We start from the raw sequence: 27,946 nt of genomic DNA, 5'->3' as shown, positions 1-27,946 counted from the left end.
AGGCTCCTTAGTTGTGGCATGTGAACTCTTAGTTGTGGCATGTGTGTGGGATCTAGTTCCCTGACCAGGGATTGAACCTGGGTACCCTGCATTGGGACCGCGGAGTCTTATCCGCTGCGCTGCCAGGGAAGTCCCCTATACATCAATTTTTTAAAAAATCCAAAACCCATGAAATTTAAACAAACAATAAAGTTAACAAAGCTAAAAGTTTGTTCTTTGAAAAGATAAACAAACTCAATGAATGTCTACCTATACTAGTAAAAAAAAAGGAAAGAGATCGATGCGCTTCCCTGGTGGCGCAGTGGTTGGGAGTCCGCCTGCCAATGCAGGGGACACGGGTTCGAGCCCTGGTCCAGAAAGATCCCACATGCCGTGGAGCAACTAGGCCCGTGCACCACAACTATTGAGCCTGCGCTCTAGAGCCCGCGAGCCACAACTACTGAGCCCGTGTGCCTAGAGCCCGTGCTCTGCAACAAGAGAAGCCACCGCAATGAGAAGCCCACACACCAAAATGAGGAGTAGCCCCCGCTCGCCACAACTAGAGAAAGCCGCCTGCAGCAATGAAAACCCAATGCAGCCAAAAAATAAATAAAATAAATAAATTTATTTAAAAAAAAAGAAAGAGAGAGCGAGCCCTGATTACCAATATCAGGAATAAAAGAGGGGCTATCACTACATATCCAACAGATTTTTAAAAGATAAAAAGGGAATAATACCAATAATTTATGCTAATAAATTTGAAAAATTAGATAAAACAGGAAAAGTTCTTGAATATTCTAATTTACCATAATTGATATAAGATGAAATTTAAAAATCAAATTTTATAACATACAGACATGCTTCTTTATCTTTTTGAGGTAATTTTAGATTTACAGAAAAGTTGCAGAATTAGTCCGGTTCCCTTACTCCTTTAATCCAGCCTCCCCCTTTGTTAACATATAACCACAGAACACCTGTCAAAGCTGTGAATGCAACCTTGATACAATACCTTTAACTAAAGCACAGCATTTATGCATATTTCATCAGTTTTTCCACTAATGTCCATATTCCGTTCTAGAACCCACTCCAGGATCCCACGCTGCGTTTACTATGTCTTCGTAGGCACCTCTTATCTGGGGCAGTTCCTTGTCTTCCAGATCTTTCATTGCCTGATAATACCAGTTAGGCATTTTGTAGTATGTCTCTCAGTTTGGGTTTATCTCATTGTTTTCTCACGATTGGATTGATGCTATGCATTTTGGGCAAGAATGTCACAGAAGTGATGTACCTTTCTCTGTGCCTCAGATCAGAGGGTACGTGATATTGATGTTGATATGCCCCATTGATCCACTGTAAATTAAAATTTTTCCCTTTCTAATATTTGTAAATATTTGGGGGGAGATACTTTGAAGCTATGCAAAACTCCTGTTTCTGCTTAAATATTTACCCACTAATTTTAGCATTCATTGGTGGATCTTACCTGCAGCAATTATTACTGTAGTGTTCTAAAGGTGACTTTTCTATTTTTTACATTTTTTCTACTTTTACTGATTGTAATTTTTCTGTAAGGAAGAGTTGTCCCCCCCCTTTTATTTATTTAATCATTTATATATTTATAGCCCAATGGACTCATAGGTTTGGGTTCCGCTGCATGAAACAGAAATCCAACTACCAGTGGCTTAACCAAACAGGGATTTATGTTTCTTAGCAAACAAGACATCTGGAAGTAAGAGGCCCAAGGACTGGCATGTCTCAAAGAAATCATTAAGGAAGCAAGCTCCCTCTGCCTTCTCTCTTTCTTTCTTTTTTTTTTTAGTTTATTTTATTGTTATACTTGATTTACAATGCTGTGTTAATTTCTGCTGTACAGCAAAGTGATTCAGTTTTATATATATATTCTTTTTCATTATGGTTTATCACAGGATGTTGAATATAGTTCTCTGTGCTATACAGTAGGACCTTGTTGTTTATCCATTCTCTATATAATAGTTGCATCTGCTAATGGCAAAATCCCAATCCATCCCCCCCTTGGCAACCACAAGTCTGTTCTCCATGTCTATGACTGTGTTTCTGGGTTTTTTTTTGTTTGTTTGTTTTTTTGCGGTACGCGGGCCTCTCACTGTTGTGGCCTCTCCCGTTGCAGAGCACAGGCGCTGGACGCACAGGCTCAGCGGCCATGGCTCACGGGCCCAGCCGCCCCGCGGCATGTGGGATCTTCCCGGACCGGGGCACGAACCCATGTCCCCTGCATCTGCAGGCGGACTCTGAACCACTGCGCCACCAGGGAAGCCCGTGTTTCTGTTTTGTAAATAAGTTCATTTATGTCACGTTTTAGATTCCACATATAAGTGATACTATATGGTATTTGTCTTTCTCCTTCTGACTTATGTCACTTAGTATGATAATCTCTAGGTCCATCCATATTGCTGCAAATAGCATTATTTTATTTTTTTATGGCTGAGTAATATTCCATTGTATATATGTACCACATCTTCTTTATCCATTCATCTGTCGATGGACATTTAGGTTGTGTCCGTGTCTTGGCTACTGTGAATACTCCTGCTCTGAACATATGCCTTTTCTCTTTCTAAACTTCCATCTGGTCCTCATGGGCATGGGGTGGCTGCCGCACCTCCAGGCATTGGGCCCACGCTCCAGGCAAGAGGAAGAAGGACACACACCAGTTGAGTCTGTTTCTATTTATCAAGAAAGTGGCTTTCCTGGAAGCCCCACTCACCAGACTTCACTTATATCCCATCAGTCAGAACTGGGTCACGCAGCCAAGGGAGTCTGCATTTAGGGAGTCTGAAGAGGTGGTATAGGGGTATTTTTAACTGGGTATATTACAACCTTAGAAAAAAAATAGTATTGTATTACCAAGGGGAAAGATTGTCAGTGACCTCTTAGTGCCTCGCCCAGAGAGTGTGTGCGCACAAGCTTGATCGTGTGTGTGTCACCTCATTTCCTGTGAGAGCCACAATTCTGGAGAAAAAAAATATTTTCAACTTATTGCCAGTGGTCACTCTATCAGTGAAAGGCCGAGAGGTGGCTCGCTCAAGTCAGTATAAGGTGCAGATGATTTATTAACAGGCTATGAACAGGATGTACAAACGCCAACCAGGGGAGTGCCCTATCCCAGAGCTTCTAAGGCAGGTGCTCTTCCTATCTCTGGACCCCGGAGGATGAGAGGGAGAGGGGCTGCCGGAATCCCAGAGAAAGAGAGGGATGGAAAACAGATTGCCTTGAAAAGAGCAGTGACCTTCTATCGAGGGACACAGCCAGCTTGAGTCAAGCTCAGGACCTCACCGTTCCTTTTCTGACCTCCCACTGAGCGCCTCCACCTGCTACACACAGCCAGAGGACAGAGCACCCAAGGGTGTTGATGCAGTCCCTACAGGTTGGCATCGAGGCAGAGGGCAGGGTGGGAACGAGTGCGGAGCGCATCCGGAGGGACAAATAGAGTCATCTGGCAAAGCCGTCCTGTTTTGAAGAATATTAAGTATGAAATTCTAGACCCAGGAATTAATTTCAACAATTCCTTGGAGGTTATTGTAATCAGGCCTAATTGTATAGGTGTAATCTCAGTTTGCAGTAAAAATGTATCCCTGAAAAATTACTCCTGAAGCTAATTTTGATATCTCTGCCTTAGAAGATATCAAACATTGGCCGAGGAGAACAGTCAGCAAATTCTTGTGTTTAGTTTCTGATGCGGCAGAAAGCATGCTTCTCGGGCTCGGACACACCAAGTGTAAATCCTGTCTCTCCCGATCACTAACCTGACGTTGATCTTGGGTGATCAAGCATTCTAAGCCTCAGTTTCCCAATCTGCAAAATGGGAATAATAATAGGACCTATTTTGCTGGGTTGTGAGGGAATAAATGAGAACATTCATGAAACGCTTAACAGAGGGCCTGGCACACAGCAGGTGCTAAGGAAATGTTGGTTCCCTTCTTACGTTCTCCCTGTGTGGAGGACCATGAGTCAGTTTAGGCAAAGACTCTTTAACTAAGCCCCACTATACGCTAGGCACTGTGTTAGGCACTTTATATTCATCATTCTGAAATCCCTTAATAATTCTTCAGATAAATGCCGTTTCCATACATAGTTGAGGAAACTGAGACCTGCAAAGCTTAGGAGAGTTGCGAGGTCACACTGGCAACATGTAGTGGGTAAGATCCGGCCCAGGTGTGTCTGATTTCAAGGGCTGTGTGTCCTTGGCTGCATCCATATTCTGCCTCTCCCACAGGGACTTGGACTTCACTGTGGAACGGCATTCACGGATTTGCAGCATTTCCTCCTTTTGGCAGATGTTAACTGGTGTTTGGTCTTTAATCAAGGCACAATTGAATCTGTTTTCCTACAGATTTTCATTTTATAAAATTGGAAACGGTTTTGTAGGGAGGAACGTCTCTTCTAGCTGTCATGACATCATACATAAGTCTTCAAAGTTCAACACAGGAGTACACGATTTGGTTGGCTGGGGCTCGAGATTTCGTGTGAAAGCCTCCCGTAGCCCCTCACAAAAGGGCCGTGCTCAGAGCTAGCACCTGATAAATATTTGTGTAAAGAGTAACAGACTAAGTCACTGTGCTCCGGCTAGACCATCCTCCCCCTGTTCCTACCCTGTTATCCCGGCTCGGGCTCACAGGCTGGGCTTTGTTCCTGGGCCCCTTTGCAGGTGCTTGGTGGGGGTCGATTACACTTAGAATCACAGATAGAGGTGAGTGAAGGAGACAAAGAGGGAGAAGCAGCTCAGAATGAGATGACAGACAAGATTCAGCCACAGAGGAGCCCGAGAAACCCGAAAGAGAAAAAGCGACGTGTCAGTCACTGTGAGGGTCCCAGGAAACCGCTCTGGAATGGCTGATTTAGACTGGGTACTGCTTCTGATCGGGTCTTTTTTTTTTTTTTTTTTTTTTTTCGCGGGCCTCTCCCTGTTGTGGCCTCTCCCGTTGCAGAGCACAGGCTCCGGACGTGCAGGCTCAGCGGCCATGGCTCACGGGCCCAGCCGCTCCGCTCCTCCCCCATTTTGTATTCCCACTTTACACAGGGAATGTGAGTGTATCAGAGAGACAGCACTGAGCCCAGGAGATGGCAACCGATTCTGCCGAAAGGCTTTACCAATATTTTCTTTAGACATCTAGACCCCCTTCATCCCCTGACATTCTAGAATAGTCTCTGGAAAATGAGATAGAGAGGAAACAGAAGAAACAATATCGAGGTAGGCCCGTCTTATTAAGTCAAAGGTTGGTTTCCGGAGCCCTGAATAGAGGGCGCTTGGCTTCTTCTCACGGTCTGTCTGCTCTTCGCAGCCTTGGCAGGTCTGGCTGTGGAGGGTGTGCCTTGATGACCACAGGTCAAGGGCAGCTGAGGACAGAGAGAGAAGGGATGGTACTGCTGGGGCAGTGGGACCTTAGAAGGTTAATTCGGAGCAGATGCCAGAGCACTAGATAGAAGTCAGCCATAGGACAAGGGAAACAAATGGAAATTGATAATAGGAAAAAAAACTGTGTTGAAACTTAGAAATGCTTGAAAAGTAAAAGAAGAAGAAAAGAAAGAGAAGAAGAAGAAAACCAAAAAAAAAAAAAAAAGAAACAGGAAAAACTCTGTTCCTGTAAATAAAATTCCCGAAATCCTATGATTGCATTATTTAAGTAAAATGTGGGATAAGGTAGCCTGTGCTGGAACCAGCCCTGCTCTGGAGACCTTTGGGTTTGCAAACCATGGGCAAGTCACTCAGCCATTCCCGGCTTCAGTTTCTTCACTGGTGAAATCGGGAGTGCCTTCCAGCTTTATGAATCCATTCAGAGGGCTCAAGAGGACAATAGGTCTTGCACACATCTGGCTGGTTCCAGCGCACATCTGTCTGGTTCCAGCACACAGCCGGAACACGCCTGAGAAGCCTTGGCTTTGGGGGCTGCCATGTAAACACAAGGTAGGATAAAATACAAAATAAACACAGCCACAGTGACCAGAAGGAATCCTTCCTTGGGGGTAGGGGTGGGGAGAGTGCAGACAGAGAGGGGGACGCTGGGCTTTGGCACAGAGAGCAAAGGCAGAAAACCACTATTCCCAGAGGCCGCCCGGGCTCAGGTCACTGCTGCCCAGGGCCCTGCACCTGGACAGGGAAAAGCAATCTTCTGCCCAGGTCTCTCTCAAGCCGTCTCCACAGGAATGCAGATAGGACTACCAGACCTGCTCTCCTTCCTCCGGCAGGAAGGTGGAGGGGGCAGCCCAGCAGGATTTCCTGGGTAACTCCTGCCCAGGTGGCCAGGCTGCACCAGGCGCCACCAGTCCCCTTTCCAGGGGTCTCCAACTTTCCTTTCCAAAGGAAAACGGTTCCTGCTCTGAGGCTGCAGCCTTCTGAGCTCTGTGCCTTGAGCTCTGAGTGGGCTCTGCTAAGTGAAATTCGGAAAAGGAAAAATAGATTTGAGGCTTGGCCAGACTTGGTGTGCACCATGACATCTGCAGTGTTGCCTTCTGAAAACATTCTTCCAGTAAGAACTTAAATAATGTTTTCCAGGAGCTTGGGGCTGAGGCCATCTGGTTCCTCCCACAGCCCCTGGATGCTCGGACTGCTCATGTCTGCCCTTCCCAGCGGCATTTCCCACCCGACCTTAGCAAAGCATCCAGTGTTCCCATAACCCGGCCTCCAGTCCAAACTGAGTTTCTCCTTCCGTTGGGGGAGTGGAGGACAGCAAATGAGGAGGGCTGTCGATTCTGAGTCACAGTGCATGTGTGTTCTTGTACCCCGATAGCACTGTTTAAAAAGACACTAGTCTGGGCTTCCCTGGTGGCGCAGTGGTTGAGAGTCCGCCTGCCGATGCAGGGGACGCGGGTTCGTGCCACGGTCCGGGAGGGTCCCGCCTGCCGCGGGGCGGCTGGGCCCGTGGGCCGTGGCCGCTGAGCCTGCGCGTCCGGAGCCTGCGCGTCCAGAGCCTGTGCTCCTCAACGGGAGAGGCCGCAGCGGTGAGAGGCCCGCGTACCGCAAAAAACAAAAAACAAACCAAAAAAAGACACTAGTCTACTCGAGTGGAGAACTTGGTCTGAGTTCATGAAGCCCATCTCCTGGCCAATCTAGTCCTGTCTTCCGAAGGCCGTGGAGGAAGATGTCCTCACGTGAGCTCTGAAGTTGGACACACCTGGGTTTGAAGCTCCACTTTCTGCTGGGTGATGTCAGCCTCAGTATCCCCAGCCGGGAAAGGGGCGGGTCAGGAGCGTCCCGGCGCGGGGTGGGCTCCCGGGATCCCGCACGCACGTGCGCGCCGCCTCGGCCGCCTCCCCCGCCAGGGCGCTGAAGATGCCCGCGCTCGTCCTCGGCGTCGCGCCCGGCCTCCTCGGGGAGCCGCGCGGGTTGGGCGCGCTCCCAGGCGCATTCCTGGCCGGGCAGCCCCTCCTCCTCGGCCTTGGCCAAGGGGCTGGCGCCTCCCCGCCTCGCTGCGATTGTCTCGTGCGGGCGGCTGCGGACGCTCCTGGACGCTGCGGCTGCAGGTCTGCGCGCGGCGCACCTGGACCCGGGACTGCGCCTCCCGAGCGCGGCGGGCCCGGCTGCGCTCCGGGGCTCCCGCCTCCCTCCCTGCCCGAGCCGCTCGGGGCCGCGCGGAGCCCCGCTCCCCGCAGGGGCGGCTGCGGCATCGGCTTGGGACAACCTCGGCAGGGAAGGCAAAGTTATTTCCCCTTCCCAAGCAGAAAGGTTCCGATTGGCAAGATGGTGCCCAACTGTCCCCGCGCGCTCTTCCTCCTGCTGCTTTTCCTCGCCTGCCCCGAATCGCGGGCTTCCCAGGTCAGTGTCCCTCCCGCCCCTCCCCTGTCCCGCTTGCAGGGGAGGCCACGCCAAGGCCGGAGGACCTGGGCTCACCACATTCCACCGGAATGCTCGGGCTGGGGGCTTGGAGCGAGGCTGGAGTTGGGGTTCAGTTTTAAGAGGGAAGCGTGAGATCCCCCCCATCTGTCATCGGATGCATCGCGGGCCGGGCGTCTGGGAGAACCTGGGCTGGTCTAGCCGAGCAGTTTGTGCGAAAGCCTCGGTCCGCTGGGGGGAGGGAGAGAGAGGGCTCCGCGTGAGAACCGTGCGTTGCAGAAAGATTGCCCTGGGATTTATGAGACATTGGTCTTCCTCAGGTCTCCAGAAGAGCTCCCTGCTCGCCCAATTAGGGTAGAGGTTGTCCCCTCCCCTCCAACTTCCAACATTTAAATTTCTAACTGAAATATCATTCTTACCACCACCAACTTTAAATTTTATTTAATTTATTTTTGGCTGCGTTGGGTCTTCGTTGCTGCGCACGGGCTTTCTCTAGTTGTGGCGAGCGGGGGCTACTCTTCGTTGCGGTGCGCAGGCTTCTCTTGTTGCGGAGCACGGGCCCTAGGCGCACGGGCTTCAGTAGATGCGGCGGTGGGCTCAGTAGTTGTGGCTCACGGGCTTAGTTGCTCCCTCGGCATGCGGGATCGTCCCGGACCAGGGCTCGAACACGTCCCTGCATCGGCAGGCGGATTCTTAACCACTGTGCCACCAGGGAAGCCCCACCACCAACTTTTAAAGGCTCAGAACTTTCTTAGCAGTTCGCCGCGTTTCCCAGGCAGAGACAGGTGGGAGGTTTCTGAAGCAGCCCCACCTGAGCCTAGGGGACCTTAGATTTGGGAATGCATTTCTTTCCCACACTTGCAGGCAGCTCGCCGTTTAATTTTTATCTCCCTGACGTTTGTGTCTGTTGGAGTCCCACTGGATTTATGTGCTTGACCAGGTTTACTTTTACATTAAGCAGTAAAAACTCATGGTTAACATTAAGATAAGAATGCAGATAAAAATGTGTCTTCCAGAGGTGAGACTGGAGTTGCTCGATTCAGAGCCAGCTATCACCAGACTGGCTCTGGAAACTGGAGACCCCTCCCTCTGTGACGGCGTGTCCCGTGGGCTGTGGGGCAGCTACCCCAAGAATACCGTCCATAACACTAATAGTAACGGCAGACGGAAAGAAAGCTCACTGAGCGATGAGTGCTGCGTTCTTTGCTAAGCATCTTGCAGGCTCTTTATTCTCAGGGCAGCGCTGTGAGTCGGGGAACTATTGTCATCCCCATTTTGCAGATGAGGGAGCTGAGACCCAGGGAGATTCTGACTTACTCAAGTTTCACATGGCCAGGAAGGAGTGGAGTAAATTTAATCTCTCTCCTTGGTCTCCAAGCCTTTTCCCTTCCCCACAGACTCTCACCCATGGACTGAATACCTGACAGGCACAACCACGGCCACCTAGAAGCCCTTGGGGCACAGGAAGGGGCTCCAGGCAGGGAGAACTCAGTTCAGACCAAACACGGCCCGTGTGAGTGCAGAATGCGGTGAGTTGCCGCTGCAGGAAGTCGCTCAGCCACCAGGCAGCAGAAGCCTGGTCTAGGGCCACAATCAACCCACCCAACAGAACAGTGGGGTGTCCCACCCACGATGCAGATTACATAACAGAACCTGAGGCCCAGAGCTCAAAGCCAGAAGCACAGGTAGGTGCATCCGTAAGCCGGCTCCCCACCCAGGCCAGGAGAGGGGGCAGGATGGATAGGAAGTGCCAGAGGAAGCTGAGGGGCTCTGCACTGCCATTATCCGATCTCTGAAGGTTACCTGGAAAAGTGGTGACACCTTGGCAGTTGTCAGATGTCTGCAGCTGCTGTTCAAGCAGGGAAGTAAGCTCTCTCAGGCTCTGTTCCTGGGGGAGATCTGGGTCCCATCCCTGCCCTGCCACATCCAGGCTTTCTCAGATTCCTTCTCCTCTAAACCTTGGTTTCTTTACCTGCGAGAGCACCTGCCTCACTGGGCTTTGTGAAGGGGAAAGGGAGCAGAAGGGATTCTCCATAGAAGTTAGTTTAAAACTTCTAGTGAAACTGTCCTTCACCCAAAGTCCTGTGTAGTCAGGGGAATCTCACCCCTAATCCTTGTCTGACTTTTCAGCACATCCGTCCTGGGTCACTTTGCAAGATTTCTGTGACCTGCTGTTGGAGAGCCAGTGGTCCTGGGGAAGGAGGGGAGGTTGAGCAATGTGGGGATCCCGTAAGTGGGAGCCCTTTCCCAACACTACTGCCCACTCTGTGGCCTTTCCCCAGGAAGAGAAACAGCCTTGCTGGGGAGACAAGAAAGGGAGAACATTTAACACACCCCACGCCTCACCCTCTTCCCCCACAATGGCTCTCAGCCCCCTTGTTGCCTGTGGGGAGGCGGGGCTGTGGTATTTCAGAATGTTTCCCCTTCTCCAAAACCTCTCCTTGTGATCACATGTCACAGGCTTCCAAATTCCACCATTAGAGATTCATTCTTTTGGTTGTCTACTCCCAGTTGATACATTGCTTTTTACAGTGTAATGGGAAAGAAATGTTTTTGGTGTACATTTCCATGATCTTAACCATAGAACTATGTTCTATATGTGGTACTCACCACCACAGTCAGGAGACAGAAGAGTTCCACCACCCCAAAATGACATCATCATGCCCTATGTAGTCACACCCTCTGGCCACCCTAGCGCCTGGCAACACTGATCCGTTCTTCATCATTATGGTTTTTTCATCTTCACAGTGGCAAAAAGTACATAGACTTTTGACTCTTACTTCTTTAACTTAGCATAAAGCATTTAAGATTCTTCCATGTCGTTCTGGGGATGCACAGTTCCTTCCTATTGCTGGGTAGTATTCCATTGTGTGGACGTATCACAGCTCTTTTTTTTTTTATCAATTCAGCCACTGAACTGAATGACACCCATGGTATCAGTTCCAGTTTTTGGTGATTATGACTAGAGCTGCCGTAAACATTCCCATACAGCTTTTGTGTGAATGTAAAAACACTCATTTCTCTTGGGTAAATATCTAGGAGTGGGATTGCTGGGTTATATGGTAAGTGTATCTTTAACTTTGTCAGAAGCAGCCAAACTCTATTACATATCAGTTGTATCGTTTGCATTCCCACCAGCAATCCATAAAAGACCCGGTTGCCCTGCATCCTCACCAGCACTTAATATTATCGGGTTTGTCTGTTTGTTTCTAAGTCACTCTAATAGGTAAGGAATGGTATCTCATTGTGCTTTTAATTTCCATTTCTCTAATAACTGATAATATTGACATCTTTTCATGTGCTTATTTGCCATTTGAATAGTTTACTGGGTGAGGTGTCTGTTCAGGCCCTCTGCCCATTTTCCAAATGGGTGATTTGTTTTCTTATTGTTAAGTTTTGAGTATTCTTTATACATTCTAAATAGAAATCCTTTATCAGGTGTGTGAGTTGCCAATATTTTCTCCCTATCTGCAGCTTGTCTTTAAAAAATTTTTTTAAATTTTATATTGGGGTAGAGTTGATTTACAATGTTGTGTTAGTTTCAGGTGTACAGCAAAGTGAGTTAGTTATACATATTCCTGTATCTATTCTTTTTCAGATTCTTTTCCCATATAGGTTATGACAGAGTATTGAGTATAGTTCCCTGTGCTCTACAGTAGATCCTCGTTGATTATCTATTTTATATATAGTAGTGTGTATATGTTAATCCCAAACTTGTCATTTATTCTTCTCCCTACCCCACCTTTCCCCTTTGGTAACCATAAATTTGTTTTCTAAGCCTGTGAGTCTATTTCTGTTTTGTAAATAAGTTCATTTGTATCATTTTTTTTTAGATTCCACATAAGTGATGTCATATGATGTTTGTCTTTCTCTGACTTACTTTGACAATCTCCAGGTCCATCCATGTGGCTGCAAATGGCATGATTTCATTCACCGCAGCTTGTCTAAACAGTGTCTTTCCCAGACCAAAGGTTTTAAATTTTGATGAAGCCCAATTGATCGATTTTTTATTTTTATAGATCGTGGTTTTGGTGTCACGTCTAAGAACTGTTTGACCCCAGATCATGAACTTTTTCTTGTACGTTTTCTTCTAAAATTTTTGTAGTTTTGCATTTTTACATTTTGATCTGTAATTTATCTTGAGTTAATTTTTGTGTAAAGTGTGAGGTTTGTGTTGAGATAAACACTTTGCATGTAGATATCCAGTTGTTCCAACAGCATTTGTAGAAAAGACTGTTGAATTGCCATTGAATTGTCTTAGCAACTTTGTCAAAAATCAGTGCATCATATGGGTTTATTTCTGCCAGTAACACACTATCTTGATGACTGTAATTTTATTTATTTAGTTAGTTAGTTATTTGGCTGCATTGGGTCTTCGTTGCACACGGGCTTTCTCTAGTTGTGGCGAGCAGGCGTCTACTCTTTGTTGCCACGCACGGGCTTCTCATTGCAGTGGCCTTTTGTTGCAGAGCACGAGCTCTAGGCGCACGGGCTTCAGTAGTTGCAGCGCGCGGGCCCAGTAGTTGTGGTTTGCGGGCTCTAGAGCGCAAACTCAGCCGTTGTGGCACACGGGCTTAGTTGCTCCAGAGGCATGTGGGATCTTCCCAGACCAGGGATCGAACCCGTGTCCCCTGCATTGGCAGGCGGATTCTTAACCACTGCGCCACCAGGGAAGTCCCGTTACTGTAATTTTATATAAGACTTAAAATTGGATAGATTTTAAGACTTTATTATTCCTTTTCAAAATTGTTTCGGTTATTATAGCTTGTATTTCCCTTAAAATTTTAGAATCGGCTTGTCTCTATCCACAGAATTCCACTGGAATTTTTTTTTTTTTTTTTTTTTTTTTTTTTTTTGGACTCTCAACAACTGCGCCACCAGGGAAGCCCCCACTGGAATTTTGATTGAAACTGCATTAAACCTACTGATCAATTAGGGGTGAACTGGCATCTTAACAATACTGAGTCTTCCAATGTGTGAAAACAACATGTCTTTCCATTTATTTAGCTCTTCCTTGGTTTCCCTCATCAGCATTTTTTAGTTACCAACATAAACATGTTTTGTTAGATTTATATCTAAGTATTTCATTTTTGGAGCTATTTTAAGTGGTATTAGGTTTAAAATTTTTTCATTTCCAATGCTGTATTCCTTGTATATGGAAATTCAGTGGGCTTTTCTGTGTTGACATGGTGTCCTGTGACTTTGTGGAACACACTTCTTAGTTATAGGGCATTTTTTTTTTTTTTTGTAGATTCCCTCAGATATTTTTTACATAAACGATCATGTTATCTGTGAATAGGGGCAATTTTATTTCTTCCTTTCTAATCCATGTGCCATTTATTTATTTATTTAGCCTTATTAAAACTTCCAGTACTGTGTTGCGTAAGAGAGTGGACATTCTCGCCTTGTTCTAGAACTTGGGAAGAATGCATTCCGTTTTTTTTAATGTTAAGCGGGATGCTAGGTTGTGGGTTTTTGCAGATGCCATTTGTCAGGTTAAGGTTCTCTTCTAGCCATAGTTTGATGGAGTATTCATTATGAATGGATGGTGAATTTTATCACAAGCTTTTTCTGCTTTCATTGATATGATCCTATGGTTCTTCCTCAGTTATTAAAGTGGATGACTTTGACTGAATTTTTTAATTTATTTTTAATTTTTTAAAATTGAAGTACAGTTGATTTACAGTGCTGTGTGATTGATTTTCTAATTTTGAAAGCAGCCTTGCATTCCCAGATAAACCCTAATTGATTATGGCATCGTATACATCGTCTATATTTCTGGATTCTACTTGCTAATGTTTTGTGAGAATTCTTGTATCTTCTTCATGAGGGATATTGGTGTGTAGCAGGGGTCAGCAAACTATGGTCCATGACCCACATCCAGTACACTGCTGGTCAAATCTGTCCACACCGATTACTTACACGCCATCCATACCTGCCTTTTGCACTGCAATTGCGGAGGCGAGCAGTTGCAACAGAGACCCTATGGGCCGCGAAGATGAAAAATTTGACTCTCTGGCCCTCTTTCTACAGACACAGTTTGCTATCCCTCATTTATGGATTTCTTCTACTGTCTTTACCTGGTTTTGTCACCAGGGTAATACTGGCTTCCTAAAATGAGTTGTGAGCTGTCCCCTTCTCTTCTGTTTTCTGGATGAAACTGTGTAGAGGTGGTGTCAATTCCTCTTATAATGTTTGGTAGAATTGACCAGTGAAACCATGTGGGCTTGGAAATTTCTTTTCTGGAAGGTTTTTAACTATGAATTCAATTTCTCTGACAGATACAGAACTACTTAGGGTAGCTTTTTCCTTTGGGTGACTTTTGGTAGCTTGTGGCTTTCAAGAAATTGTTCCACAGTCCTCACTGTCTCTTGAGGCAACTGATGTTAAATGCCCTGGAAATTACTCCCTTTTCTAAACAATTGATCTCCTGTAAGGACAGATGAGTACTTTGTTCCATTGTTCGCTGCAAAGCCAAATAGTCTACTATGATTAATTTCCTTTCTTGTGTAACTTTTTGGTTTTCCTCAAGATTTTTCTCTTTTGCCCGGTTCGTCCTCTACATAAGCACAGTTGTTTCCAATAATCTCTTTCCTAGTCCATATTCTGTCGGGCTGCTTTCCCCCTGGATCCCAGTCATGCTGACCTTCTCTGGGCTCATGGCCCTGTGGCTACCCAGGGACTTTGGCCTGCGCTGGAGCTTATGTTTTCTAGATCATATGTCTTCCTCTTTCTTGGCTTATTCCCTTGTTTTTTTGAACACGTTCTCAGGAAAATGATGTTTTAATCCGCGATCCTTAGCCCTTCCCAGATCACTTTCCTATTGTAGATGCCACCATTTTTCTACCCTGAAACTTTAAAGCAGGCAACGGTAGCACCGTTATCCCCCCGCTGTAGATGGGGAGCCTGATGTGCCGGAGGAAGTGGCAGCTGAATCCTCATATTGGGAACAAAGCCAGAGGAAGGAGCGAGAGGGGGGGAAATGCCCCCATCCAGTGTCCCCCACTGACTGAGTCGGGAGGGAAGGAGGTGGGGAGGGTTTGAGACCTATTCCCTGGTCTGAGAACACATGAGATGAAGAAGGGTGGAAATATGAAAACCCAAGTATGTTCCTTCCAGGTGTAGTGTGGTCAGCTTATCGGTGTCAGTTCTACTGCCAGTTTCGATGGATTGGCTGGACTCCAGGTTGAGATGGATTGCTGTTTACTTCAGAGCTCAGCACAAAAGGATACCATGCTTGATTAAAGGTATCTGCCGTGCTCGCGGCACCAGGAGTATTTGCTCCCCTGCAGCAGGGTTTTATACACCGGCGCCTGTATTATAAGAATACATGGGGGTGAGCGGAAGCTACGGGGACATGGGAATCATCCATTTTGAAAATGGGGCATTTCATCAAACAAATATTTGGTGACTGCCATGGCCCAGGCCGGGAACAAAACAGACAAGGACCGTGCATTTGGTTTTGAAAGGGCTGCTCTAGATCTGGAGTTGGCTGATCAGGGTGGCAGTCTGAGCTGGGCTCAGCTCGACTGTTCTGCTCGATGGCTCCAGGCTCCGCTTTTCGGGTCTGGGCTCCTCTTCCCCTGTGGACAGCTGCCAGGTTAGCTGCGGCTGGTTGGTGCAGGGTGGCTCTGCTCCATGCAGCCTCTCATCCTCCAGCAGGCTAGCTGGGTTTTTCACATGGTAGAAAGTGGTCAAGGGCCAGGACTAGCAGAGTGCCCAAGACTTCTTGAGACGCTGTTCTAAAATGAAGCTGGGATTTTGGCGTCCTCCAAGTGTGGTGAGGCCAACAGATCAGGAGACACTGCCGGAAAAGATAGTGTGTTACTCCCACTGTCGAGGAGGGAGAATATCATACCAAGTTGGGCTACAGAGAGAACAACAGCAGGCAGAAAGAGAGGGAGGGAAACTTCTGGAAAGCCTTTACTGAGGGTTTTGAGGGAAGAAATGGGTGAGACAGGTTAAGGGGACTAACCGGGTTAAGATTGGCTAGTTGGGATAATTGTAGCAGGATGGTGGTATAGGGCTGCCCCTAGTCATCTGATGCCGAACCCCAGGTTTGTTGGCGGGGACTGGGCGGGTGTCAGTGTCTCACAAGCTTCGGAGCCAGATAAGCAGGCGATGGGCTCTGGTTCAGTTGGTTTGCTACCAGAGGTGTGCTGGGCATGGGCAGGGAGGGTGTCGTGTTGTTTGCTGTCTCTAGGAATTTGCTGGCCCTGCCACAGAGGGGCAGTCTATGCCAAGTCAGCATGGCCCCAGATGTCAAAACATCACATACAGAAACTAGACAATGTGGTTAATCCAGAGCCAGCCTTGGAACTGGTGTATCGCTTCCAGCGCATTCTGTTGGCCAAAGCAAGTCACAAGACCCGCCCATATCCGGAGATGGGAAAACAGACCTCCCTCTGGATGGGAAGACTGGCAGAGCCTCCTTGCAGATGGCGTGGGTGTGGGGAGGAAGAGATTGCCATTCTGCAAACCTTCATCAGTAGTGATCCAGGGCTTTACTGCCCCCAGAGACAGTGTTCAGATGAATGGGTGGGGTCAGGGTGAGGATGGGTGACCGGGAGGCTGTCCTGGCATCTTCCACTTTCTCTAGCAGCCTCCACCTTTCCCTGGCAACTTAAGGAGGGGGACTCTTTCCAAGTCCTGTCAAGGACGGCCCTGATTACAGAGAAGAGTGGAGACCCCTTTGCTCCGTGGGGCAGTTTCTGGCCCCCGGGGGCGTTGGGCAGAGAGTGCTGAGGGTGTGGACTGGATGTGAACAGCTGGGGAAGGAGGCAGTGCCCTGGGTTCTCGGGTTGGCCTGGAGTCTTTCAGGCAGGAACTGATGCCCTCCCAGGCCTGCTCCCCCTGGAGGATTCTGTTTGACACTGGACTTGATTCCAGGCAGACCAAGCCAGATGCCTGTGGAGCTGCTCACCCCACCATCTGGGCACCGGCCCTCCCTCCACGTGCCCACCTCCACCTGCCTCCCAGCCAGCTGCCCCAGGAGGAGTGTCCATCCCCTGACTGTTGACAGAGGCCTGACGGTGCCCCTGATCTATAGGGGCAATGGTGGGCTGCCATGCTTCTACCAACTTTCCCAAGGCTTGTGCAGCCCTGGGGCCCTGGGGACAACGGGGCAGACTCCCTGAGTGGGTAGAACTTTCTATGTCCTCTCAAACCCTGTACCTGAGTCTTCCCTGCTTCTCTGGAGTTGCCTGGAACCTAAAATAAGGATGTCACAGACATCTTCATTTAAGAAAACAATAGGCACCTACAATTTGACAGGACCCAAACCTACCCATTTCAGTAAGTAAATCTCTATCTCGAGGAAGTAACCATTGATTTTCCCTGTATGCGGGAAAACACGTGTCCCTCTGGCAGTCTGGGCTCCAGACTCTGCAGAGGGAAGCAGCTGAAATGGGAAGCAAAGCCCAGGGAGCTCACCTTGGGGCTGCGTTTCCAGGTAAGACTGAGACGTGACATCATTCACATCAAAGACTGGAGGTGTGGGGGTGGGATGGCAACTCCAGGGACTCAGGAGACCCTAGGCTGCCCCCTGACCTTGCCGTTGTCATCTGGTTGGCTCCTGACTCAGACATGTCTCTTTATGCCGGGGATCAGGTTACCTCTAGACCCTCAACAGAAGTGGTGCTGCCAGCTCAGGAGATGCCCTTCCCTCTGCTCCCCTAGGCTGGGCTTCCCGTCTCTGCAGGAGGGGCTGGGGGCAGAGTGTGATCGGTAACTGGGTGCACGGCCCAGGGAGCCGAGAGAATCAGATGATTCTTGGCTGATCTGAAGAAAGGGAAAGCGCCAGGGGTGTCTGTAGACAAAAAAAGACAAAAAGAAAAGCTTCTTCCAGAGAAGCGTCGGACACCATCAGTCATTTACACTGTGGTGTGAAAAACATACAAACTTGTCAGTATCACCTCCCAGCGCCTTCTCTGACTGCATAATTAAAGATTTTACCTTCCCAGAAGGAATCTAACTAGCAAGGTAATGTGCTCATTCTACAAGTATGTCCTGAGAGCCTCTCCTGCCAGGTGATTTTCTGGGTCTGGCGAGGCGGCAGGGCCCGAGGCAGTGTAGCAAGTGGAGAAGACCCTGAGTGCCTGGTCTGTGTTCTGGTTCCCATGCTTCCCGGCTGAGTGACCTGGGGCAAGTTCCTGCCTCTATGAGTCAGTCTCCTCCTCTGAGATGCCTGTCTCATGGGGTTGTAGGAAGGAGAAAATGAGTGACATTCAGAGAACAGGTCCAGAATAAGGGCTCAGTACGTGTTAGGGTAGAGAACGATGAGGTGGACACAGACCCTGTTGTCACGTGGCTCACCAAGCAGGCAGAGAAAAACAAGACAAACCTGAAAGTATCTGGAGGCAGAGCGTGGAAGTGGGGTGTTGTGTTGGAGGGTGGCCAGGAGGCTGCTTAGCACTCAGTAGGCAGGTAAGGGCTCTCTGAGAAGGGGGCTTCTAAGTGAAAATGGAAAGACAGGAGCCTGGCTTTCAAGGACCAGGGGCAGAATCTGGGCAGAGGAAACAGCCGGTGCAAAGGCCCTGAGGTAGAAGTAATCTTGCTGAGGTGTGTGGAGAAACACAGAGGAGGTCTGAATATTGGGACACAGAAGGTGCCTGATCTGGACACAGTTGGAGGTGGCAGGGCTTGATCACATACGGCTCTGTAAGCAGAATAATGCCCTCCGCCCAGAGATATCTATGTTCTTATCCCAGAAACCTGAGACTCTTACCCTGATTTTAGCCCGGTGAGTCCTGTGTTGGGGTTCTGACCTCTGTCTTTTGGGAAGCTTAGATTGCAGGAGGGCCCGGGAGGATGCAGGGAGAGCAGGACAGGATAGTTTCTGTTGCACCATTGCCTGCTCACGGAGAAACGCTTGGGATTTTTCGCTAGCGGAGGTAGGAATATCTGAAAGCGCACCACGTGTGTCATTCAGCCTTCACAACCATCCAGGTGCGTTACTTTAAGAGTAAGCACTCCAAGCCTCTCACGCATGGCCACGCCTACCGCACTCACCTCATTAGTCCCCTTCATTCTGCCCACACTGCCCACCAGGACCGGGCCCCCCAGCGCCCTCTGCCTCCTTGGCGTCAGCCCCAGGAGACCCGGTCAGATCCAGATGTCCACTTTCACAAGTCGCAGAAATCTTGGATCATGTGTGAACATGCACACATGTGGGCTGACGTTCCCTGAAGGGTCCGTGCGTGTGTGTTGGGGGGGACAGTGGGGGGACTGAGAGGGTCAGCTAGCAAACTGGGGCCTCTGAGCCCCTCGTCCTGGTTCCCTCGGGCTGAAGAGAGAAGACGAATGTACTTTCCCAGTGGGTGGACTGGTCAGTCACAGTGTGAGTGGTAAGGTAGCCTTGCCATTGACCAACTAGATGCCCTGAGCCTCAGTTTCTCTAGCTGTGAAATGGGGATAACCATGCCTGCCTAGGGGGGCTGCAAGGAGGACTAAATGAGATAATGATGGCTCCGTTTCTTACGTCATTTGTGGAATAATGAATAAGTGAATGAATTATGGAACCATTCTGTTGTACATGTGAAACTAACAGAATGTTGTATGTCAATTATACCGCAATAAAAAATGTAATATAAAAGAGAAGAAAAATCAAACAAAAAATGAGTGAGGAGAAGATGCAGTATACCAAGTTTCTTTTTCCTCTTCTTTTCCTCTTTATTTTCTCAACTTCCTCTCTCCTTCTCTACTTATATTGGGTCAATTCCCAAAAGGAAGTAAGCAAAACATGCCCCATTTCTGCAGCCAGGAGGTCCTCAAGTTATGGAGAGAGGTGAGGGGAAGGCCCAGTACCAGGGGGCTCCACAGGGGATTGTGGCTGGTTTTATATGTGTGTGTGTATGTGTGTATGTGTATATGTGTATGTGGTATGTATATGTGTATTGTGTGTATGTGGTATGTGTGTGTATATGTGTATTGTGTATGTGTGTGTGTGAATGTGTGTGTGTGCACGGAGCTCCCCACTGGGCTGGGCGTTAGGGGAGATATTTTCTGGACATAAAGTGGTAGTGTTAAAGGCACAACCAAGCCTGCAGGTGAATGTGGCCACTGGAAGCTTGGCTGGGCAGCAAGCAGGTGAAAGAATATGGTGGATCTGGGGAGTAAGATGAGGAAGACTGCCCTGGGCTCACACTTACATCTTCCTTCGCTCCTCATTCATCTGTTTTGTTGGTTCGCTCAAATGAGCATCTCGTGTGTACTCAGGTCCTGTCCTCAGTGATGAGGATTCCAAGTTGTCTATAACTTGTTCTCCGCCCTCAGGCATGCAAAGGGGCCAGGAGAGAGGTGACCAGAGCTACCTGTCAAGGGGGTGCTAGAAAAGGAGAGGAGTCGGGAGATGGACAGAGGAGGGCTCCTGGGGGGTCTCCATGGACCCCTCTCTGAAGTTTCACATCAGGGTCTGGAGGAGGCCTGCTGGGATTTCAATCCTGGATGCGTCACCGTGGCCAAGTGACTAGTTGGCTTCCTTGCCTGGAAAGTGGGTGTAATAATGGTGCCCATATCCCGGGGCTGTCGTGAGCATCTAACGAGTTCGCTTGTGTGCAGTGTGGTGGCAGTGCTGCCTCTTGGCTTCCACTGTTGTCATTGTTCCCGTGGCCGTTTCAAAAAGTAGACAAGAATTGAGTTGGGGCGAAGATATAGAATTTTGGGCAGCCGGCATTGTAAGAAACCAAAATGCCCTGAGTACACAAAGGGAGACTCTGCTGGAAGGTTGTGATAGCTAATTTTATTCGTCCACTTGGCTAGACCAGATATTTAGTGAAACACCAGTCTCGTTGTTGCTGTGAAGGTTTTTTTTTTTTGGCCACACGGTGCGGCATGCAGGATCTTAGTTCCCTGACCAGGGATTGAACCTGTGACCCCTGCAGTGGAAGCATGGAGTCTTAACCACTGGATTGTCAGGGAAGTCTCTGTGAAGGTATTTTTTTTAGACTTGATTAGCATTAAATGGTAGACTTTGGGTAAAGCAGGTTGCTATCCATAATGTGGGTGGGCTTCATCCCAAAGACTGAGGTCCCCAGAGAAGGAGGGCTTTATGCCTCCAGACGGCCTTTGGAGCTACAATACCAACTCTTCCCTGGGTCTCCAGCCCACACTTTGCATGAGCCAATTCCTTAAAATAATTCTCTCTCCTTCTCTCTCTCTCTCTCTCTCTCTCCAGGGTGTGTACAGATACAATTGGTTCTTCTTGGTTCTGTTTCTCTGGAGAACCCTAAGACAAGGGCCTTGGGCACCTCCCCAAGTAAAATTCCTTCACTTCCCCCAGAAGTGTCCTTCCTTTACTCTTCTGTGTGGGTGCTGGGTCAAGGTCACTGGAATGAGAGAAGTTGAGGAGTTATAACCCGCTTCTGATTTGGCCTAAAATTAAAAAAACAAAACAGAACAAAACAAAAAAACTTTCGGAGAAAGAAAATCACGTGCAAATTCTACATGACTCAGACGCAGAGAGCCTCGAGCCTTGGCTAGCAGGCACACACTTGGCAAGTGTGCTCCGTCCTTTCATAGATCTAAAGGCATCAGAACATCTGTGTTCCCATTAACAACATGCTGACATGACACATAGCTGTGGCTTAGAAGAAACCAGTGTGAGATGGCCCTTCCGAGGTCCAAGGGGTCATCCGTGGCTGCCTGGAGGGGTCTGGGGCTCTATCATCCTTGAGGTGGCTCTCAGAAAGAGCCACTGTGCCAAGACTGTCGCTGTCAGGATGACCGTCGAGCCAGGTCACATGAGAATGGAGCCTCAAGGACCCCCCGTCCTTGTGCCCCCCCCACCATGCCTGGGCCCTTCAGGGCTTTGAGAGCTGGGCTTCACTTGTAAACTGAGCCCAGATGGCAAGGAAGCCTGGATGGGGTGGGAAGGTCCGCCTACCGAGTTCTGGCACGGGCATGGGGTGAGCTGGGGGACACACATCATCTTTGTCTGTGTCCACCCCTGGGCCAGCAGGTGGGGTCTCGGGAGCTGGTCAGCCTCCCAGGAAGAGGGGCGTTGTCAGCCCTGAGGCGTCTCCATTAGATCCATGTGAGAGGGTGGGTTGGAGAGAAGATGGACAAGACTTTCCCTGGAGGAGTGGTGGGGTGGCTGGAGGGTAGTTCTGTGACCTCCTTGCTCCCAGGAGCCTGACCTCATCCAGCTGGGGTGACTGCTGTTGCTACTTCTGTCTCTGCTTCTGCTCATCTCTGCAAACACTGCCCTTGGTGTTGAGTTCAGGGGAGCAAACAGCCCTCTGCGGAAGAGTTTGATACCAGCAGCGGTAAATCTTGATCTTTTTCCCACTCAAGGATGGAAGAGTTTCACTCCATGTCTTTTCTTGATTCCATTACAAGTACGTTATTAACTCTAAGAAATGGAAACGAATTTTCATTATTTATTGTCAACGGCATAACCCAGGTTTGGAGCCAGGTATTGAAAGGATGCAAACTTAGACCATGTGAGGGTCTCTTCTTTGAGAAAAATATTAAAAATGAGAGTCCTGGAAGGGACTTCCATGGGGGCACAGTGGTTAAGAATCTGCCTGCGAATGCAGGGGACACGGGTTCGAGCCCTGGTCCGGGAGGATCCCAAGTGCCGCGGAGCAGCTAAGCCCGTGCGCCACAATTACTGAGCCCGTGCGCCACAACTACTGAGCCCATGTGCCACAACTACTGAGTCCGCGTGCCACAACTGCTGAAGCCCATGTGCCACAACTACTGAAGCCCACACGCCTAGAGCCCATGCTCCACAACAAGAGAAGCCACCGCAACGAGAAGCCCATGCACCGCAACGAAGAGTAGCCCCTGCTCACCCAACTAGAGAAAGTCCGTGCGCAGCAACGAAGACCCAATGCAGCCAAAAATTAATTAATTAATTAATTTAAAAAAGAGTCCTGGAAGAGACCTTGGCAGGTGGGGGCCCTGGTTTGGCAGCTTCCTCTGAGATACGCCTTCCTTCCCCCTGGTATGGAGCCTTCCTCTTCCCAGCCCTTCCCCCCACCTCCCTCCCCCACCCCCCTGCATGGATTTGACCTTTGCCCTGACCTTTGCCCAGTCACAGCCTTTGTGAGCCTTCCTGCCCAAGTGGGCGGTTGCTTTTTACAGTTGGGGTCTGGGACCCTGAGATGGGAATCCAGCTTTCACTGTGGCAGGGCCAGGCTGAAATTCAGATGGGTGACACCTGAGGGTCCAGCCTGTTTCCTGTCCCCCAGCCTCTGATACCCTGGCAGCCCCTCAATGCCCCCTTGGGCCGACCTCGTTGACGAGCTATGTTTATAAAGAAGGAAATGATCCATTCCCATGTGTGGCTTCTCTTGGCCCAGAACAGGTGGTGGGTGTGGGAGGGGAAGCGGGCAGACGAATGGAGGGGGGCAAGGAGACCCCCTTCTTGGACAGAAAAGAACACAGAGGAACAGAAGTGAAATTGAGGCTCAGGGTCCAACTCTTGCTCTGCTCGTTGACATGGAAATGATGCCACAACCCAGAGTGGAGAGTAAAGAGCTAATGTAGGACCTGCGTCCCTTGGTGCAGCACCTGCAAGGTGATGCTTGTGTGTGTGTGTGCATGTGTATCTAATCCAAAAGTTAAAACCTCACGAAAAATGAACAGTGGTTGTCTTTGGTCATGGGACTTGTCCTTTGTTCTGATGTGTTTTTCTGCGTTTTGATGGTTTTGCAGGAAGCATGCTTTATTTTTATGATCAAGCAAAACGATAAAGCTTTCTCAGTTTGAAAAGGGGAAACAGGTTCTCAGTCCCCCTCCTATGACGTGATTTGTCCCCATGATGCCCCCTAATGTCCCCAAGGTGCAAGACCTCTTGAGCATTTGACTTGGTGTGAAGCTTTCTAGCCTGTCATCCACCTCTGAGGCATAAGCTGAGGTCCACTGCAGGTGATGGATTCTGAGCGTGGCTCCTGTGGACTCCATTTCCAGCACTTTGGGATCAAGGGGCTGCCCTGTTAGTAGCAGCTGCTGCACAGACCCATCAAACCTCATGTCGAGAGGCATTCTTTTCACTGCCCTGGCACCCTGGCTCTGCCCCTGCCATGCTGGCTTGCCAGGAAGACAAGGATCTTCCTTTTTTTTTTTTCCTTGCAAACTTTATGTCTCCCCCCCACTGAGTTTTATTGAGATATAATTGTATAACATAATATAAATGTGTAATAGCCTTGTATTAATCCAAGGTATACAACATAGTGATTTGCTCTATGTATATACTGTGAAATGACCACCACAGTAAGTCTAGTTAACATCCATCACCTCACACAGTTGCAATTTTTTTCTCGTGATGAGAACTTTTAAAATCTACTCTCTTGGGCTTCCCTGGTGGCGCAGTGGTTGAGAGTCCACCTGCCGATACAGGGGACACGGGTTCGTGCCCCGGTCCGGGAAGATCCCACATGCCGCGGAGCGGCTGGGCCCATGAGCCGTGGCCGCTGAGCCTGCGCGTCCGGAGCCTGTGCTCCGCAACGGGAGAGGCCACAACAGTGAGAGGCCCGCGTACCGCAAAAAAAAAAAAAAAAAAAATCTCTCTTAGCAGCTCTTACATATGCAATATGTTGTTGTTAACTATAGTCGCCATGCTGTACATTACATGCTTAGACTTATTTATCCTATAACCAAAAGTTTTTTGTTTTTTTAATAAATTTATTTATTTTATTTATTTATTTTTGGCTGTGTTGGGTCTCCATTGCTGTGCATGGGCTTTCTCTAGTTGTGGCGAGCGGGAGCTACTCTTCATTGCAGTGCGTGGGCTTCTCATTGTGGTGGCTTCTCTTTGTTGTGGAGCACGGGCTCTAGGAGCATGGGCTTCAGTAGTTGTGGTATGCGGGCTCAGTAGTTGTGGCTCGCTGGCTGTAGAGCGCAGGTTCAGTAGTTGTGGCACAAGGGCTTAGCTGCTCCGTGGCATGTGGGATCTTCCCAGACCAGGGCTCGAACCCATGTCCCCTGCACTGGCGGATTCTTAACCACTGCACCACCAGGGAAGCCCCTAACCAAAAGTTTTGACCTTTTGACACCCTTCACCCACTTCTCTAACCACCCCCACCCCCGCCTCTGGCAATCACCAATCTGTTCTCTGTATCTATGTGTTGGGTTTTTTTTTAGATTCCATATATAACTGAGATCATACAGTACTCATCTTTCTCTGTCTGACTTATTTCACTTAGCATGATGTCCTCAAGGTCCATCCTGTTGTCAGGAATGGCAGGATTTAATTCTTTTTTATGGCTTTTCCTACATTTTCTTTTTGCATTCATCCATCAGTGGACGTTTAGGTGGTTTCCATGTCTTAGCTATTGAAAATAACGCTGCAATGAGCATGGGGGTGCATATATCTTTTCAAGATATGATTTTGTTTCCTTTGGAATTGCTAGACCATATGGTAGTTCTATTTTTAATTTTTTGAGTAAACTCCAATCTGTTTTCCATAGTGTCTGCACCAATTTACATTCCTACCAACAGTGCACGAGGGTTCCCTTTTCTCCACATCTTCACCAACACTTGTTATTTCTTGTCTTTTCTATAATAGCCATTCTAACAGGTGTGAGATGATACCTATTGTTTTGATTTGCATTTCTCTGATGATTAGTGATGTTGAGCATCTTTTCATGTACCTGTTGGCCATCTTTGGAATATCTTCTTTCGAAAAATGTCTATTCAGATCCTCGGCCCATTTTTTTTTTTTTTTTGCGGTACGCGGGCCTCTCACTGCTGTGGCCTCTCCCGTTGCGGAGTACAGGCTCCAGATGCGCAGGCTCAGCGGCCATGGCTCACGGGCCCAGCCGCTCCGCAGCATGTGGGATCTTCCCGGACCGGGGCACGAACCCGTGTCCCCTGCATCGGCAGGCGGACTCTCAACCACTGCGCCACCAGGGAAGCCCCTCTGCCCATTTTTAAATCAGATTTTTGTTTGTTTGTTTGTTTCTTATTTTTTGTTATAGAGTTGTATGAGTTCTTTGTATATTTTTAGATATTAACCCCTTATCAGATATTTTGCAGATGACTTGCAAGTATTTTCTCCCATTCTGTAGGCTGCCTTTTCATTTTGCTGATGGTTTCCTTCGCTATATAGAAGCTTTTCAGTTTGATTTAGTTTCACTTGTTTATTTTCTCTTCTGTTGCCTTTGCTTTTGGTCTCAAATCCAAAAAATCATTGCCAAGACTGAAGTCAGAGATCTTACTGCCTATGTTTTCTTCTAGGACTTTTATGGTTTCAGGTCTTATGTTCAAGTCTTCCATCTAATTTGAGTGGATTTTTGTATCATGTTAAGAGAGAGGTCTAGTTTCATTCTTTTGCCTGTTACTGTCCACTTTTTCCCAGCACCATTTATTGGAGAGACTGTCCTTTTGCCACTGTATATTCTTGGCTCCTTGGTCATAAATTAATTGACCATATATGCATGGGTTTATTTCTGGGCTCACAAGGATTTTCTAACTCTTTGTTCTGTTAGAATCACTGCAGTGAGGTCAGAGGCAAGGATGGAGATTTCCTGACTTTCCCTCAGCAAGTCCGCCCACCACCCTTCCCCCTCCTTCCCGGCCTGGATGTGGCCTTATGTGCTTGGTCTGGAAGGTTTTTCCACTGTGATTGGAGAGATGAGCACATCTCATCTGTAACGAGCACCTTGAGGAAAAGCCACTGGTGCCTGCCATCCATGGTGCAGGGGTAAGGAGGGCTCGGGGGCAGTGCCACCACACGCAGAAGACAGTTTGCCCAGACCCAGGAGCACTGGGGTTCGACTCACTTGACTGCCCAGAGGCCCCATTCGCTCCACTCCCGCTGCCCTTCTTTCTGTGCTGACTGGAGCCCCGTGTCCCCAACCCCAGGTTCCCAGCAGAGGCCTTGGCATTGATCTCTTGTCCCCTACTTCAAAACTTAGCCCTTCCCTGTCCCCTGGAACAGCCATCTCCCAGCTGTCACACCCTGGAGGCAACCGCTGGCCTGGTTCAGTGTGTGAGATTGTCTCCTCCACCCCGCCCCACTTCCTGTCCCCACTGCCCTTGCTCCCCGACTTGAGGTCTGGGCGGGAGTTAGAAACCCGCTCCTGTGGGATATTTTGCTTGGGTCATAGAGTTATCAGTCCCTAGTGCAGATTAATCAATAAGACCATTCACCACACAGGGGCGTTTGTGAAATGCACTAGGGCATAAGGCAGCCACTGGGGCAAGGACTGCTTGGCGGGGGCACTGGGGCGGTAGTCAGCAGGCCCCCAGCCTGGCTCTACCGCTCATGAGCCACATGCTTTGGGACAAGTCACCCGACTCTCAGCCTCTGTATCTTGACTGTGAAATAGAGACAGTCCCAGGCCTTCTTCACGCAGGGTTGCTGCGAGCCAGTAGTCCTCTTAGAAGTAGGAAGTAGCTTTGTAAACTGTGAGGAACTTCAGAAATGTGAATCACACATGAGCCACAAAGCCATCTCTGAAAGCGGCTCTTTTTTTTTTTTTTAAAGGGAAGGGAGGGCACTTCCCTGGCGGTCCAGTGGTTAAGACTTCACCTTCCAATGCAGGGGTGCGGATTCAATTCCTGGTCAGGGAGGTAAGATCCCACATGCCTCGTGGCCAAAAAACCAAAACATAAAACAGAAGCAATATTGTAACAAATTCAATGAAGACTTGAAAAATAGTCTACATCAAAAAAAAAAGAAAGAATCTTTAAAAAAGAATTAAATAAATAAAGGGAAGGGAGATCGGTGTGGGAAATCAGGACTGGGTGGATGGCTGTGCTGGGCAGGTAGCGGACTGCAGGAGGTCACTACCCAGGTGCCCAGAACCTGTGTGGGAAGGGCCACAACAAGGGAAGGAGAAGGAAAACAAACAGAACTTCCCAGAAATGGCGTTCGGGGCCAGGCGCAGTCAGGCCCTGCTTAGGGTGGAGGCCAAGGAGCCCCCATGGATTAACGAGCTCCAGGGGCAACTGGGGATTCAGCTTTGTCAAAAGCATCCATTGAACCAGGCCAGTGAGTCATCTGTTTGGTGAAATCTCCAAGGTGCAGCGGCCTGGCAGCCTCCCTGGGAGAGAGGCTGCAGCTCTGTTTCCACCGCGGTGGCAGCGCTCCATTGGTGAAGCTGGAAGCCACCCACGCTGTGGAGTCCACATGCCTGCCTGCCGCCTGCTGACTTTTAGACATTTTTTTCTAATTATAAAACTAATAATCGTTGTAGAAAAACATAAGTATAAAAA

The 27,946-nt window shown here is 48.7% G+C and overlaps 1 protein-coding gene across 5 annotated transcripts in view; it reads left to right on the top strand.

Moving 5' to 3' along the window:
- TMEM87B (transmembrane protein 87B) overlaps positions 1 to 27,946 on the top strand; it is a 130,093-nt gene that overhangs the window by 57,509 nt on the left and 44,638 nt on the right. For 2 of the 5 annotated variants that reach the window (XM_024744058.1, XM_024744057.1), the window contains exon 1: positions 6,975 to 7,762. The exons of the other annotated variants lie outside the window; for them this stretch is intronic. In XM_024744058.1, coding sequence (XP_024599826.1) covers positions 7,280 to 7,762 — 483 coding nt within the window. In that variant the 5' untranslated portion in view covers positions 6,975 to 7,279. Of the gene's footprint in view, positions 1 to 6,974; positions 7,763 to 27,946 lie in introns of those variants that run through there. 5 annotated transcript variants of the gene reach the window in all.

The sequence above is a fragment of the Neophocaena asiaeorientalis genome, unplaced genomic scaffold (assembly GCF_003031525.2).
Source record: "Neophocaena asiaeorientalis asiaeorientalis breed wild unplaced genomic scaffold, Neophocaena_asiaeorientalis_V1.1 scaffold114, whole genome shotgun sequence".
Lineage (NCBI taxonomy): Eukaryota > Metazoa > Chordata > Mammalia > Artiodactyla > Phocoenidae > Neophocaena > Neophocaena asiaeorientalis.
This window is presented reverse-complemented; position numbering and strand designations above follow the sequence as displayed.